The 14,751-nt window shown below is 32.7% G+C and overlaps 1 protein-coding gene across 1 annotated transcript; it reads right to left on the bottom strand.

Annotated features, from left to right (window-relative positions):
• Window positions 1–12,681, bottom strand: LOC137830590 (DNA-directed RNA polymerase I subunit 1). The gene is made up of 21 exons (XM_068638027.1): window positions 12,500–12,681; window positions 12,242–12,411; window positions 11,859–12,018; window positions 11,465–11,740; window positions 10,794–11,009; window positions 10,490–10,660; window positions 9,764–9,923; window positions 9,065–9,249; window positions 7,940–8,203; window positions 7,488–7,576; window positions 7,209–7,356; window positions 6,739–6,957; window positions 6,217–6,537; window positions 5,980–6,124; window positions 4,692–4,900; window positions 3,968–4,170; window positions 3,570–3,768; window positions 3,226–3,485; window positions 2,352–2,492; window positions 1,479–2,241; window positions 1–882 (listed from the first exon to the last, which is right to left on the bottom strand). Exons 1-21 carry the CDS (start codon window positions 12,515–12,517, stop codon window positions 286–288), a joined length of 4,914 nt encoding a protein of 1,637 aa, XP_068494128.1. The 5' UTR covers window positions 12,518–12,681; the 3' UTR covers window positions 1–285.
• Window positions 12,682–14,751: the final 2,070 nt, after the last annotated feature.

The raw sequence follows: 14,751 nt of genomic DNA, 5'->3' as shown, positions 1-14,751 counted from the left end.
TTGTTGAAGAAAAACAATCAATATCAAATTATATATGTGAAAAAAATATAGACCAACCGGAAAATCAAGGTCACAGGAACACTAGTCATTACAGCACCTAAGTGTACATTGGAGAATGAATGGCATTTCAGACTAAGCTAATTCTACCTCAAACAATTTAATTTCGAACCACAGACAAAAATGGACTCGGAAATTGTCCTAGTAGCAGTTATGGTATCAAAATTTCGCATGACCTCCAGGCATGCGGGGGCCAAAGCTGTGGTGCTGAAGAACATGCCGGCTACATCATATCTCCAATTTCTGTATCAAGTCATGGCACCCAGTTCCCATCTTCACAGGCAAACCAAGACAAATTCTGGAAGATGGTGTCTCCAAGTTGTCCACCTGCCCATGATAAGCTGCCTCAACAATAAATTTGGAAGCTGTCTCAAAGCACATTTTGATGAAAGGGGATGTGCAGTCTGCTATGCTCCCGTTTCTGTTCATAGGACGATAGCCACCAGAGTGCGTCATAAAGTCAGCAATGAGTGTCAAGTGCCGGATATTTACCGATATCCCATAAGATTTGAAAACATTTTGCACTTCCCTGATGATGGTCTCCCTGGCTGCTTCCACCCCATAAGCATTTAGCATAGCATGCACGTTGTTTGAATAAATATACCTAACATCAAGATCATCTTGCAACTCCCAGAATGTTTTAAAATGTACCCCTGATGTCTGCAGTGCTGGTATTTTTTCTTTCACAGAGGCTGGAATATCATCCCTTTTTCTGCTATCTTCACCATAGTACATTACTCCACTTTCTTTACATGTAACAGCTTTACATTCACCAACCCTTCCAGAATTTTGAATGCAAACCTTCTTGGCTGATCTCAAAGCAATCTGCATAGAGTTAATTTGAAAACAGTTGAGTTTTATAAGCAAAATAGGTAGCGACAACATATATATATATGCCCCCAAGAGGCAACGGCAGGCATATTTGTCATAGTTCACTTCACTTTCCTTAGAACATATACATAGGATAATAAAAGATCGAGGAATGGCCACTATCACATCTCATATTTTTCTTAAAAAAAAAACACGCTAGCACATATATAACATTGCCAAGATTTTCGAATGAAAAAGTAACTAACACTAACTTCAAAAAACCATATTTTACAAAATATTAAACTGCTTCTATGACTGACTCCATGTCAGAATAGAGGCACCCATACTATGGTAGGAAAAAAATGGCAAGAATATAAAATAAACTAATTTTAGCGTGGTAGAAGAAGGTACTGTTTTTCTAGGCATTTATAATGCCCAGGGTACCTGACCAGTGTAGAAGGCACTGTGCTTCTAGGCATTTATCCAAGAATATAAAAATAAACTATTTTTAGTTTTAAGAAAATAACACAACCTAAACTTTGATAGCAGTATAGAAAGACATGAAACCCAAAATTTATACAGCGTATTAAACAGAAATGAGCTAAAAGTACCTCAGCTAACAAAATATCAGGTTCACCGGTAAATTTAAAGTGGATCTGGAAATGCATCCCTTTAGCTTTCACAAAAACTGCCCTGTCATATTTTCTTGTTGTTGGTCTAGATTTTTTCTTTTCCCGTTTCAAACTATCTTTTTCAAAAATAGACTTGGACTCGGATAATTCGTCAAGTCCTTCAGAATCACTAGCATCAAGTGTCATGTTATCATCCACATTATCCTCATCATTTTCAATTTCCTCTGACAGCACACCATCATGTGTTTCCTCTTCAGGACCATCCTCATAATCAACCTCATCAGTACCTTGCCGTTTTCTCTTTTGTGCATCTGATCCCAGATCTTCATACCCTTCAGTGTCTTCAACAACATCATCATCGTCGTCATCATCATTACTTTTACCTTTTGTCTCTGATTCTGATCCATTGCCGTGAGCATCTTCTGAGCTGTTTGAATGTGATTGTGGATCTGTCTTGAATTTTTTTATGCCACTAATTTTAGAAAGCAGTGCCATGTGATTTTCAATGGCATCCTCCAACTCTCTCACAAAGGAAATTCTTAAAGTGTCCTCCCAATCTTCAAGGGTAATATCACTGTATTTTGGATACTGTTTAGGTTTATATAGCTTCATCACAAGTTTATATATACTGCAAACCTGACCACCAAGAACGGATACTGGTACAACAGAAACCTTCATACTCTTAATTATGTCAGCTACAGTGATTTTCTTCAATTTGTCAGCAAGACAAATAGCTTCTTCCCTGCAAATAACAATAGCATAAAAACCCTATGCATGTCGGAGTACAAAAAGCAATAAGTTTTCAGAAACAAAAATAATGTACACACAAAAACTATAGATAATGTATCTCACATAGATTTATTCGATCTCAAGGGGCATGTCATAAACGGAGTTTTGATATCACGTGCAGCAGCCATGACAATTTCTTGCAATCGTGGAATTCCAAGTGTCACATTCATTTCACCTCGACCAGCAAGGTGGAAAGTATTCAAACTAGAAAAAAGAAGCCAAAAATACAATTAATCAGCCACACAGGTGTACAAATTAATCTTACTTTATCATTACAGAGAATTTTATAGATGCAACGAGAACAAACCTATATAAACACCAGACACAAATAAAGACATTGTTCTAGTTTTGCTTAAACTTTCACCAGGAATACATACAAAAAAGTTGTCCACATCTGAAGATTTCCCTATGAAAATTTCAGTATGTGCTCATCGGAAAGCACTGCAGCTTGTATAATACCATATAAGCTTATACTTGTTAATTAAGATATAATTAGTTTACGTTTACATCAAGGCCAAGTCATTCCATAAACTCATTACACCCACATTTGTTTAACCCTATAAAAGCTTTTATAGAGTTTATATCAAACAAAAACCATTAAGGAAAGGAGCTGACTTCACAAATGACTTGCTTTGTCAAACAGTTATCCTCTTATCCTAAGCTCAGTGCAGGATAAGTTGTAAAAAGGCATTCCAGTATTCATCTTCCATAAGTGCTCACCTCAGAATTTCATCACCCACTTCCAACCTTACAAGTAAAACTCATTCTGTGTTTGCTAACTCTGGTTCAAGTAATCATAAAAGAATGGTTCTGCTAACAAATTCATACTTCTCCATGCGCTTTAATAATAAAACAATGCATAAAGAGCACCCCTAGGTGACAACACGTTATATTCACATAGTGAGGATCAAAGTTCACGAGAATGCAAAAATCTTACGTCATTTGGGTAGCTGGTTCGCCAACAGATTGAGAAGCTAATACACCAACTGATTCACCTGGTTGAGCAAGACAAGAGACATACTTATGCTCCATCAACTTTAAGAATTCTGCTCGTTTCAGAGAACCAAGATTTCTCTGTTTTAAGGAGTCACGAAAGAAATTCTCTGCTTTTTCTTTGAGAGCATCGGGCAATTTGTTAATATATGGACTTGATCTGTCTAGCTGACGGCAACAGTTGCCATAAACCAATTCTTTATTCTGAAAATAAAAATAATGAAACATATAAGCAAGCTACAAATTATGTGTAATTTATGGTTTTCTCAAAATAATAAGCACTCATACAGTTGACAATGCTTCAAATTTGTTGATAAAGCTAGTATGATGGACATCAACACCATCTTCACCATAGTGAAACTGAATAATTGAACCATCAGCATCTCGGACAGTATGATCATAACAAACTTTAAGACACTCAAGGTTTTTCATCAGGCATCTTTGCAGGTACCCACTCCGAGATGTTTTGACTGCAGTATCAACTAACCTGTGGAGCAAAAAAGAGGTTATCCGCTAGGATCATCATAGCACTTTTTCAAGGTTACCCTAGTATTATTACTCACATGCAAATTATTGTTCTAAAAATGCAAATTACAATGGTGTGAACTGATGATCTAATCATTTCTTAAGAAGCATGAACATGCATATTGAACTTTTTTCTATCATGTAAAAAGTAATTTTTATACCCTTCACGACCAGCCATGCAATGAAAGTAATATTCCTGTGGATGAAGGCCTGTAAGAAACCGATCAATAATGAACCCTCCAGCCCTAGGGGAACAATCCCAGGGAGCAAAGCAGGGCAAGGTCTTTCCAGAAACCATGCGTGGGACTCGTTTTCCTTCCAACTCTTGCTGGCCTAGATGAGAAGATATCTGCTGGAAATTCACCTGTTTAAAAGAATATGAAATCAAATTCAAATAACTAAGCCATAAACATGATGCATAATTGATTTGTACCACGCTAATTTTACAACCTTGTAAACTATTAATGAAAATGAATGAAAACATGTAAAAATAACAATAATCATAGTATAAAGATAAAACTTCAAGCTATTCCTTCTATAATTTGGAATGTTGAGAAGAATCTACTTACTCTTCAATATGATCTTGTATTTCAAAAACTATAAAACACACAATAATGGTTTAACTCTCGTCTCATCATAATTAAAATGTGTAGCACATAATAATGGTTTCAATAGGATCTTCTCATGCACAAAATTTTAGGACTTCAAATGTCTGTAGCATTAAAGAAACTTGTGCCACGCTCCACTTATAATATTAATAGAAAGGTCTTGGTTTTTCTAACAACGCATGTGCAGTATCTACAGTACTCTGAATCATAAAACAATACACTCACAACTAACAAAAGAGAGTAATGTAGACAAACATTTAGACAACAGTGCACTTACCATACTACCCTTAGCTCCAGATGTAGTCATAAGGGAAATACAATTTTTTCCTGAAGGTTTCAATATTCCATCAGATAGTAGATCCTTTAATATTCCTGAGCTTGTTCTTGAGTTAAGATTGCTTGTCATTTTCCTATCCAAGTATGTTAAGGCCGCTTCTCCATTACTGCGTATTTTTTTCTCAATATTCAACTGCAATGTTATTGGATCTGAAATGAAAAATATACTAAAGCATTACAATTTCACACAAAAAATATCAAATGGCAGTAAGGAAAGACCATGTACAGCCCTAAAAGATAACTGTCAATCCTTCATAAAATCTGTAAGAGCACAAGTTTTTCTTCAGTTTTCTACTATTGCATGAGCATGTTGTAGACACATTCTAATAGTTTCCATAACAAGCACAAAGACTAAACTAACATCAAATGAGTATACAACTGATGTCATCAGAATAAAACAACCCCAACCGATGATGGCCATTCAGGACACATTTGGAGAACATTCATTCATAGTAGCCACCAAATACCAATGGTTACAAATTATATTGATAATCCAACGCATGCACCCATCTCCATATCCGGGCAGTTACTTTTGTTCGTGGAACAATAGGTGAAATAAATACATTTGAGGCAAATTTTAGACGGTGAACATTCCACCAACAAATCATCAAAATGGTGTTATTGAACGTAAACATCGTGATATTGTTGAAATGAGACTTCCTCTTCTTTCCCAAGCTTCTCTTCTCATGACTTATTGGGATCATGTTTTTCACACTGTTGTTTATCTTATTAATAGACTTTCTACTTCTGCTTTGCTTCATTATGTTCCTTACTCCAAAGCTTTTCATAAAATTCCTAATTATGATTTCTTTAAAGTGTTGGTTGTGCTTGCTATCCACAAACTCGTCCCTATAATCATCATAAACTTGAGTTTCAATCCACTACTTGAACCTTTTTAGGATATTCTTCTTGTCACAATGATTACAAATGTCTGGATTCACATAGAAAACTTTTTATTTCAAAAGATGTTTTGTTTGATGAATATACTTTTCCATTTGCCATCAACCCTATATCCTTGCAGATGTCTTCTTTTCATTCTAACGAGCTTAGCCAGTAGTTTCTATAATTTTGTTATTACTTCCATCTATAAATAAACAACCTTATGTGTGTATTTTACACAGGGGGGATTAATCCTACATTTATTTTCATTATTCTTAATAATTATCATATTTGGAAATGGAATATTATTTTAAAATATTTTTTTGTATAAAATTATTTATTTCAATTACCTATAATATCACTATTCATTACTCCAATGAATTCCCGATGCACAATGTCACCAATTTCCTCACAACTTCTGAGTTGATCCATTCTTTCAACATCCTTTTCTTCAGTTATCATAAGATCATCTACTCCACATGTGAACCCATGCATCTGAAAGAAACAACAAAACCATGCAAGAATGTAGGCTAAATAAGTACTGACAAAAATGTCACAATAGCAAAACGATTGAATTGGTAGGTAACCTGTAAAAAGGTAGTAAACAACCGACTTAATGCTGAGAGTAGGTTACCAGCAACCTTGGATCCATAAAGTTCTTGCACTGTATGTATTATACCATAGTCACCAAATTGAGCCTTATCAACCACACCCCGCACCAAATCATTTTTATAAATCAATAATTTATCCTCATCATCAGGCTCAACCTTGTTCCTTGACTTATCACGTGTATGTCTTTTTCCATCCCTGACCTGAGTTTTGAAAAAATTTGATGGTATTTTTGCATTCTTCTCAACTGTAAATGGTGGTGAATCTCTGGTGATATAGTATAGCAATGCACTGATAACCTAGAAAAACACAAGAGACCAAATGTACTTGATAAAACCATTATATCATTCAAAGATACTGATTCCTTAATAAATTATAATGAAATAATACAAGGGAAGAAAATATTAAATGAAAAAGCTTCTGCCCAGTTTATGTTGAAAGTAATTTGCTAAAACATCAGAAGTGTGGAAGTCTTAAGGATAAGAGTAACAGATAGCAACCTGTTTTCCTGTCCATAGGGGTTCAGGCTTCCATATTGCTGGAGGAAACAAAAACATTTCAAACTCAGAATTTGTCATGAAAACTTTCTGCCCGTGTTTGCCAGAGAATGAGCCTAGCCCAGTCATAGATACACCAGAACTGTAGAGTAGTTGAATGAACACTTCATAAGTTATGAAAGTATCCTTTTTGGTAAGAAGAGCAGCACTTACAATATGATCCTGGAAAAATAGAGCAAAATGAGAGGGAAAAAATATTAGGACCCCAAAGAAGAGAAGTTTTGTAAAATATGTAAGGATTAACTAAATAAGCAAATAGAAGGTGAGGAGGTTCAGAAACAATGTTGTCACATAGAGACCTACTGGTCATAGATACAATACAACTATGGGAAACAACCCCTGATCCCACAATGGAGGGATCATTATGCCCTGCAGCATGGATCCGCCCTTTTTGAATAAATTTATGCAAATACCTGAATCAAAGCTCTGATTGGATCCCCGCTTGTAGGTTTCACATATTGATTGTTAGCATTTACAATATTGTAAGCTTCAGCCCGAGAAATTTCATCTTGTGGAAAATGTACATTAATTTCATCACCATCAAAATCGGCATTATATGTACTGAGATCACAAAGAAGAAAAAATAAGAAACAATTTTTTTGACATTAGTTACCCTATATGATTGTCAGATAGTCAAATGTATTGATACATAATTTATAGCACAATCACACCAATCTCAAACTAAATACTACCTGCAGTTTGCATAGTGCATCCGTACAGTTTTCTCTCCCTTCAGAACACGAACTACGTGAGCCATTATACTAGGTTTATGGAGTGTTGGCTGCAACAGAATATAAAGTCAATTCACATCAGAATGTTGTTCATTCATATCACACATTACTCAATATTATCTTCACATTTTTTCTATGTTGTAGTATACAATACAAAGTTATGCAAACAATACTATCAATACCAACTTATGAAAAAACAAAACTCAAATCACACATTTTCAAGAACCACATCAACTTGACAGTTTCCAATTGTAGATGAGAATAATCAAACAACATACATCCAGCAATCTGGTGTGATACTAGATTTTCTGTTTTTTCTATACCTAAAAAATCATTAAAGGAATCAAAGACAGTTCCACAATAAATATAAATTGCATTATTTCTATAAAACATCTGATGAGACAATGCATTACCTGTCGATTGACAAGCACAACATCACCATCCTTCAAGTGGCGATACACAATTTTCCCTTCAAATTCCTGATCAGAAATCTTCCCATGATCCAAAATAACTCCTCTTGACGATGGTAATTTTCTTGATATAAAAGAAAGCAACTTCCCATTTGGTGGAAGCTTGACTGTTGCTTGTTGATCAGTATAGTGTGTAGCACCAGGATGGGATTGAGGGCCATTAAGGATAGCATTTCTTAACATCGTGACATTCCAAGGAGTCACTCTCTGAAAGGTATTAACATAAAGGCATTGGCAGGAAACAAAATGAGATATGAAGATAATGACTAGTAATAACCTACTCCATGTAGAGTCCAATAAGACCATTGCAGTATAATAATCAGTTATCAGCATGTTATTGTATAGAGTAATTAATAAATTCTGAACATTTCACTTCTTTCTGGACCAATTTATCATTCTATATACATTTCTGGTGCTCTGGTGATAATAATTAGGCCAAAGTTTGGTGCAGTTATATTTAGAGAAAAAGACTTTACAACGACAGTGTAAATTAGTTTTATACTATCATCATAGTACACCACAATCTCAAAAGCCATAATATTGGTGATTTGTAATTGGAAGATTGAATTAAACTGTGTTTGCATTTCAGAGCATAATTAAACCCTTGTACTTATAGGAGAACAGTTACTTCCCAGTATCAATTTACCTTCTTTAAATTATATGGGTCACACCAAGGGAAAGATGGTGTGCTTGTCTAAGATTATTAGATTTATATATTATTAGCCGAAAATGAAGTAAAGAGAAATACAAGACCAAAATATTCTGACATGCAGTTCATGCATCAGTTAAATGCATTTAGTATTAATAGAAATTCGTATTTGTGAAGTAGCATCTTATACAGAAAACAGTTCTACTTAGTCTATTAAGAATCTATATAGATGTTCTTAGTAAGCTAACCACTTCACACTCAAGCTATTCCATTCTATCTCCCTCCAAATTAAACAAGAACACTTCACAAATGTATGCAGTATACATGTTGTGATCCTATACGCTATAGCCAAAATGAATAAACATCACAAAGAAAATAACAAATATGGAAATTGAATGATACCTAGTTACAACCCTCACCTCAGGATAGGATAACCTTAAAGCAAAATATGGGGGTATCCCAATTTCATTGACTGCCAAATAAGGATCAGGTGATATGACAGAACGGCACGCAAAATTAACTCTCTTTCCCATCATTTTCTGGCGAAAGATGCCTTCTTTCTTCTCTAGCAATTGACAAATGCCAGCAGCTACTTCTCCCTGGCCTAGACCAAGCAAAAAGAAAAGATAAGTTCATGTATGAACCATTAACAGCATTGTTCCATGTTTGTAATGATTCATTCCTCAGTTTATAGTAAACTATTCATCAAATCACAAATAACAGATATGTCAGCATTGCTCAACTTATGTGAAGGGATTAACATGTTAGAATAGGTTAACTCATCTTCTGTATAACCTATGTTTAGATTATCATATTATTTTATTGATGTAAGAATCCATATAAATGAATGAATCAGACAAGAGAAAATTGAGCTCTCTTAAAATATTTTTTACATTTTCCATTCTTAGGTAGATCATCTTATAAAGTATTTTATCACAAATTAAAACTTATAAGATTAATTTTATTTTCATTCTCTGCATTTGCTTTATTATCTATTAATAATAATATTGGTCAATGTTTTTATTGACAAATTAAAACCCACCCAAAGGCAGGCAGTTCCTTATTACCATTCAAATCTTGAACAGGTTAAAGAAAATGAAACAATAAGAAACTATTACCAGAAGTTTTATTGTCGAATAACAAATTAACAGATTGCTGAAGATCCATCCACCGGCTCAGTACTTTAGAAGGATCTAACTTATTTATATGGGCATCTCCTAAGGATATGTTGCCTTGTAAAACCTTAGTCAACAAAACAGTTTGAGGATGTTCCATCACCTACATAAGCATTCACTACACAATTAAAAGAAGTATAGGATAAAATGGTCAAACATTAACAAAATAAATAAAATTAAAATCAATAGTTACAATCCTAACCTAATTTCTGCAACAACCAAGTCTCACGCTAGGTGGATTCATCACATAGAGAAATTAGAAGATTGGAAAAGGTCAATCTTATCATTAATCATTATCATCCCTAATCTTATCACATACATATAATCATTATCAGCCCTAATCTTATCCTTCCCTGTATGTCCACAAATTTCCAGCCAACTACTCAATTTTTTTATTTATCTACTACACTCAACTATACCATTAAAAAACACAAGCAAATTATAGGGTACATAATCATTCCTTTATTCCTTAGAATTAAAAGTTGGTTAATCTGTTGGGTAAGATGTCAAATTGGTTTTTCACCAAAGATCAGTATTAACATGATCTAGAAATAGAAAAAAAAAACACTTTAATAGAATAACACCTATAGTAAATTATTGAGGATGTAAAGGAACTGAATGAACAAATTTATGTTACGTAGTTAACAGATAAAGAAAAGGCATACGTACATCATCACCTCCTTTAGTTGGGGGACGGAATTTGATTGGGGGCACAAAAATATTCTCTAGAAAGAACATTGAGTGACCGGCTTTCTTTCCAAACCCCTGATCTTGAATATCACTAATATAAGAGCAGAGTCGGGCCTCGTTTTCCCACAGAAGCTCTAAAATACCTTTAACCTGTAATTTGAAAATAATTAAATGAAAATATCCACACACATTTGCAAACAGCATCTATTATTACATTAAACATGTCATCAAGCAGACAATTCTCCTTCAAAATAGAATAGGTCAATATAAGCATGAAACTAACCTGTGATGGTAGCAACGACCCAGAAAGTTTATTTTGTGCAGCTAGCTTGGAAGACAATTTCCCTTTTTTTCTTTTATCTCTTTTTGCAGTCCCAGTAGATGTTATATCTTCTTCTTCTGTAGTCTCCCCACCACCTAAAGACATATCATCATTGATTGTTTCACTTTCCAGAGCTCTCATGGTATTTGCTCTAGCCTCATCATCAGATAGGACATTCTTGAGCCATCAACCAGAAACCAAAAAAGGAGAATGGAAAGGAAATGAAAAGAAAGGTAAGAATTAGACACTGCAACTATAAATACCTACAAACATAAATACTTCATATGAAAAAAAATACAATATCCACAGTAGAGATATGGACTTTATGGTATTCAAATTTCAAACTTACTAAGTCATCATCCATATTCCAAAAAAAAAAATTGCCAGTTCTAAACTGTACAAAAAGATTCGTTTAATATTTGTAATATATATATTTTTTTAAATATCACAAAAGTATTATTACATCTAAAGAAAGTGTAGGGTAAAGATGTAAAGTAACTTGGAGCTAGCACTGACAGCAAACTATTTTTTATTATTACACTGATTTAAATTTTTTATTATTACAACGATTTAAATTCTACAATAATTTAATTTCTGAAAATAAACTAAGTAACAAGAAGCAATGAATTTACCATATGAAACCATCCAAAGGTTGGTTTACTGATTCTAGGATTCACGACTCCACAATTTTGACACTTCTTATATTTTCGGAGCAGAAATTTCCTTAGAACAGACATTGCCTCACTAAATTGAAGGGAGGACCAATTTTCTCCCAGTTGCTCAACACCCTGGCTCTCATCACCATCACCTGAGTGGTTGGATTCATCTGAAATAATAGAATCCAAACTTTTGGCCCTGATAATATCCCCTTTCATTATGAGCTCAAATTGAGAAGTACGCATTTCCACCTTACATCAACACAAGAACAAACAAACAATAGCTAAGAAATATATAAATATCTTACACAAATATAAGGACAAACATATACAACTACCACATCACATCTACAAATCAACATAAATTTACCTCTTTCCTGCTAGCATGAAAATGATGGCAAGAGAAACAAGTTCTCTGTAAAATACTGCTAAGAATATTGAACATCAAAGGGTTGTAGACAGGAGAAACAAGTTCAATATGACCAAAATGACCGGGGCAATGTTTAGAACCTTGACCACATGACTTGCAACTGCATCAAACAAAAAGGCATGTCTCATTCAAGCCATGAAACATAAATGCAACATGAAATAAACATCTTCAATTATCTGAAAACTATCAATTACTACTCTATACAACTTGTCTCCACCCAACCAAGTCAAAAACAATATTCTAAAACCAGAGGCCAATAAGACATAAAACCTCAATCAAAATATCAGAGTAAAAATCGATGAAATATGAAAATATGAACTTACAGAGACTTGTCATCCAGCGGACCCAAAGCAGGGTCGTATAGTCCACCAGAAACAGGGTTAAGCAGCGGATTGAGCAAAATCGGATTCGTTATCTTCACGCGACTGCTCCTTAGTAACTCGTCACTCGTTAAGAAACTGAACCCCACCGCCTTAACGGAATTCGTCACGCCCTGCGAGGTCACGGCGTCAGACAAATCTAACGGAAGAAGAAGAAGAGAGTTGCAATGTAAACCAGAATCATTTAGAGAGGACCGTTACCTCGGTGAAGAGAACCATGGCGGCGCCGTCAAAACAGGTCCAAACGTCGTCAAGGGTTTATCGGAGAGATACACGAAGAAGAAGAAGAAAGATTCAGTGTTAAAAGAAAAAATAGGTCTTTGATTTTAGGGGTTTTAGGAATCAGGGGTTTTATTATATTCACCCCAATAATAATCTTATTCATCTTATCTTATGTATCTTTTTAAATCAGTATAAAAAAAATAAATCAGATACTTCTTTATCTTACATTTAGAGTTTTTTAAAAAATAAATATTTTTAGTTTTATGGGAATATAAAGTTTGAAAAATAATTTTCTCACTTTTAATTTATCTTTAAAAAATAACAGGAAATTAAGTTTCCTAGTTTATAGTATGAAAATATAAACCCTGATAAATAATTTTTTTCTGTCACGTACAAGTATAATTCACGTCCTTTCTCACATAATATTAAGAAATCTCTTTAAATATTTAAATATTTAAATACTCAAGTATTATTTGATATTAAATTACTTATAATTTTCAAAAACACTAAGTTATTTATGAAAAATGAAGATATAGATCCAACAAACAAAACAATAATTAACAATTGAATATTATGTATATATATTGTGGTTCAATGAGTGAATTTAAACTTTGTTATTGCTTTCTCACTAATAATTTATTTTTCATCTATTTCTTCTTTACTATTTCTCAATATTTTTATTTGTGTAAGATTGATATGTATTTTACAATTTTTTTAATGTGTTATGTGATGAGGGGAGAGATCAACAATAAAATACCGACAAGAAAAATTAATTTCAAGAAAAATCCTAAAAAACATGATAAGTAATAATGTTTTTATTTACAAAAATATTTATTTACTTTGTATTTGTTGGAATTAAAATTTGTTGAAATTATTTTATTTTATTGTAAGTTTGAGATTAATTGTATTTATAAATAACATAAAATTTGGCTCCACTTAAAAACTTATTAAAATAAACTTCAAGTGACATGCAATGGTTCCATCTCATAATTCTTCTTCACCTTTTACATTTGATTTCTTCTATTATGTGTTGTTGTTATTATGCTCTTATCTAACATTATGTTATTATTTATTTTGTTCATGATATGTTTCTATATTATATAAAATTCAACCTTATTTATTTGTTTTGTTCTTTATTAATATATGTTGTTCTCGTGTTAATGGTATAGTTAGCTCAAGTCTCTAATAAATTCAATTCATGATAAATGTAAGGATGAGATTCTAATTATAATATAAACTTATATTATATGCTTCTATATTATTTAAGCTTTCAATTCATAGAAGTATTTTATTACTGAGTCATTTATTTTCTATTAAAAAAATATCAAGGGATTCGAATTACACCATCTAAAAACAGATTGTACAACTAAATATGTATATTTAAATTAATTGTATAATCTAAAATATATTTTTAGATTTTGCATAATCTAAAAACAGATTGTACAACCACCCAAATATGTATATTTAAATTAATATATTTTGAATTGTATAATCTAAAATATATTTTTAGATTATATAATCTAGACTTTACAATATATTTTTAATCTGCAAATATATATCAGATCACATTATATAGAATATATACTCAAATTGTGTAAACTTAAATGCATTTTTTTAGTTTTGAATGGTGTAATCCAGCATAAATATCGACACTGTGCAATTCATAATTTTCCATTCAATGAACAATTTAGACTTTTCCACACCTACAATATACAAGAAAAAAAAATAACATAAAACTTTAAAAGTGTATGCATCTTATCATCTACCTTTAAAATTGAGCCTATTTTACCTTTTAGCTCTATTATATGTCTAATATTAGGGTCAATTAACAATAAACTAATTGTAATTGAGAATTGTACAAAATGCAAGAAAAGTGAAAATTATAAAGATGAAATGAACGAAAATCAAACTTAAATTATAAAATTTGTAAAACATTATAATTGAGTAGTAAAATATGTAATTTAACCTATATTTTTACCACTTGAGGTGAGAATTCGAACCCCATTTGTTATGCTTTTAACTCAAAAGATCTAAACAATATAAAGTCTTATAGCATAAGGCAAATTAGAATAAGCTAGATTGATACCAGATGAGGCCTTGTTTTATTTATCATTTATTATTCAATAGTTTAATAATTCATTATGCTGTATTCAGTGTGAACCTATTACTGCTACAATTATTTTTTGCAGAAAAGGAAAATGGACTAAGCAGTAACTAGTGAATCAAATGTT

Source organism: Phaseolus vulgaris, chromosome 7, assembly GCF_000499845.2.
Source record: "Phaseolus vulgaris cultivar G19833 chromosome 7, P. vulgaris v2.0, whole genome shotgun sequence".
Lineage (NCBI taxonomy): Eukaryota > Viridiplantae > Streptophyta > Magnoliopsida > Fabales > Fabaceae > Phaseolus > Phaseolus vulgaris.
This window is presented reverse-complemented; position numbering and strand designations above follow the sequence as displayed.

Coding starts and splice junctions, on each gene's coding strand:
- LOC137830590 (XM_068638027.1), bottom strand. Junction 6,538..6,738: donor CCCTATGGACAGGAAAACAG/GTTGCTATCTGT, acceptor GTGTTTTTCTAG/GTTATCAGTGCATTGCTATA. Junction 3,769..3,967: donor TGCATGGCTGGTCGTGAAGG/GTATAAAAATTA, acceptor TTTGCTCCACAG/GTTAGTTGATACTGCAGTCA.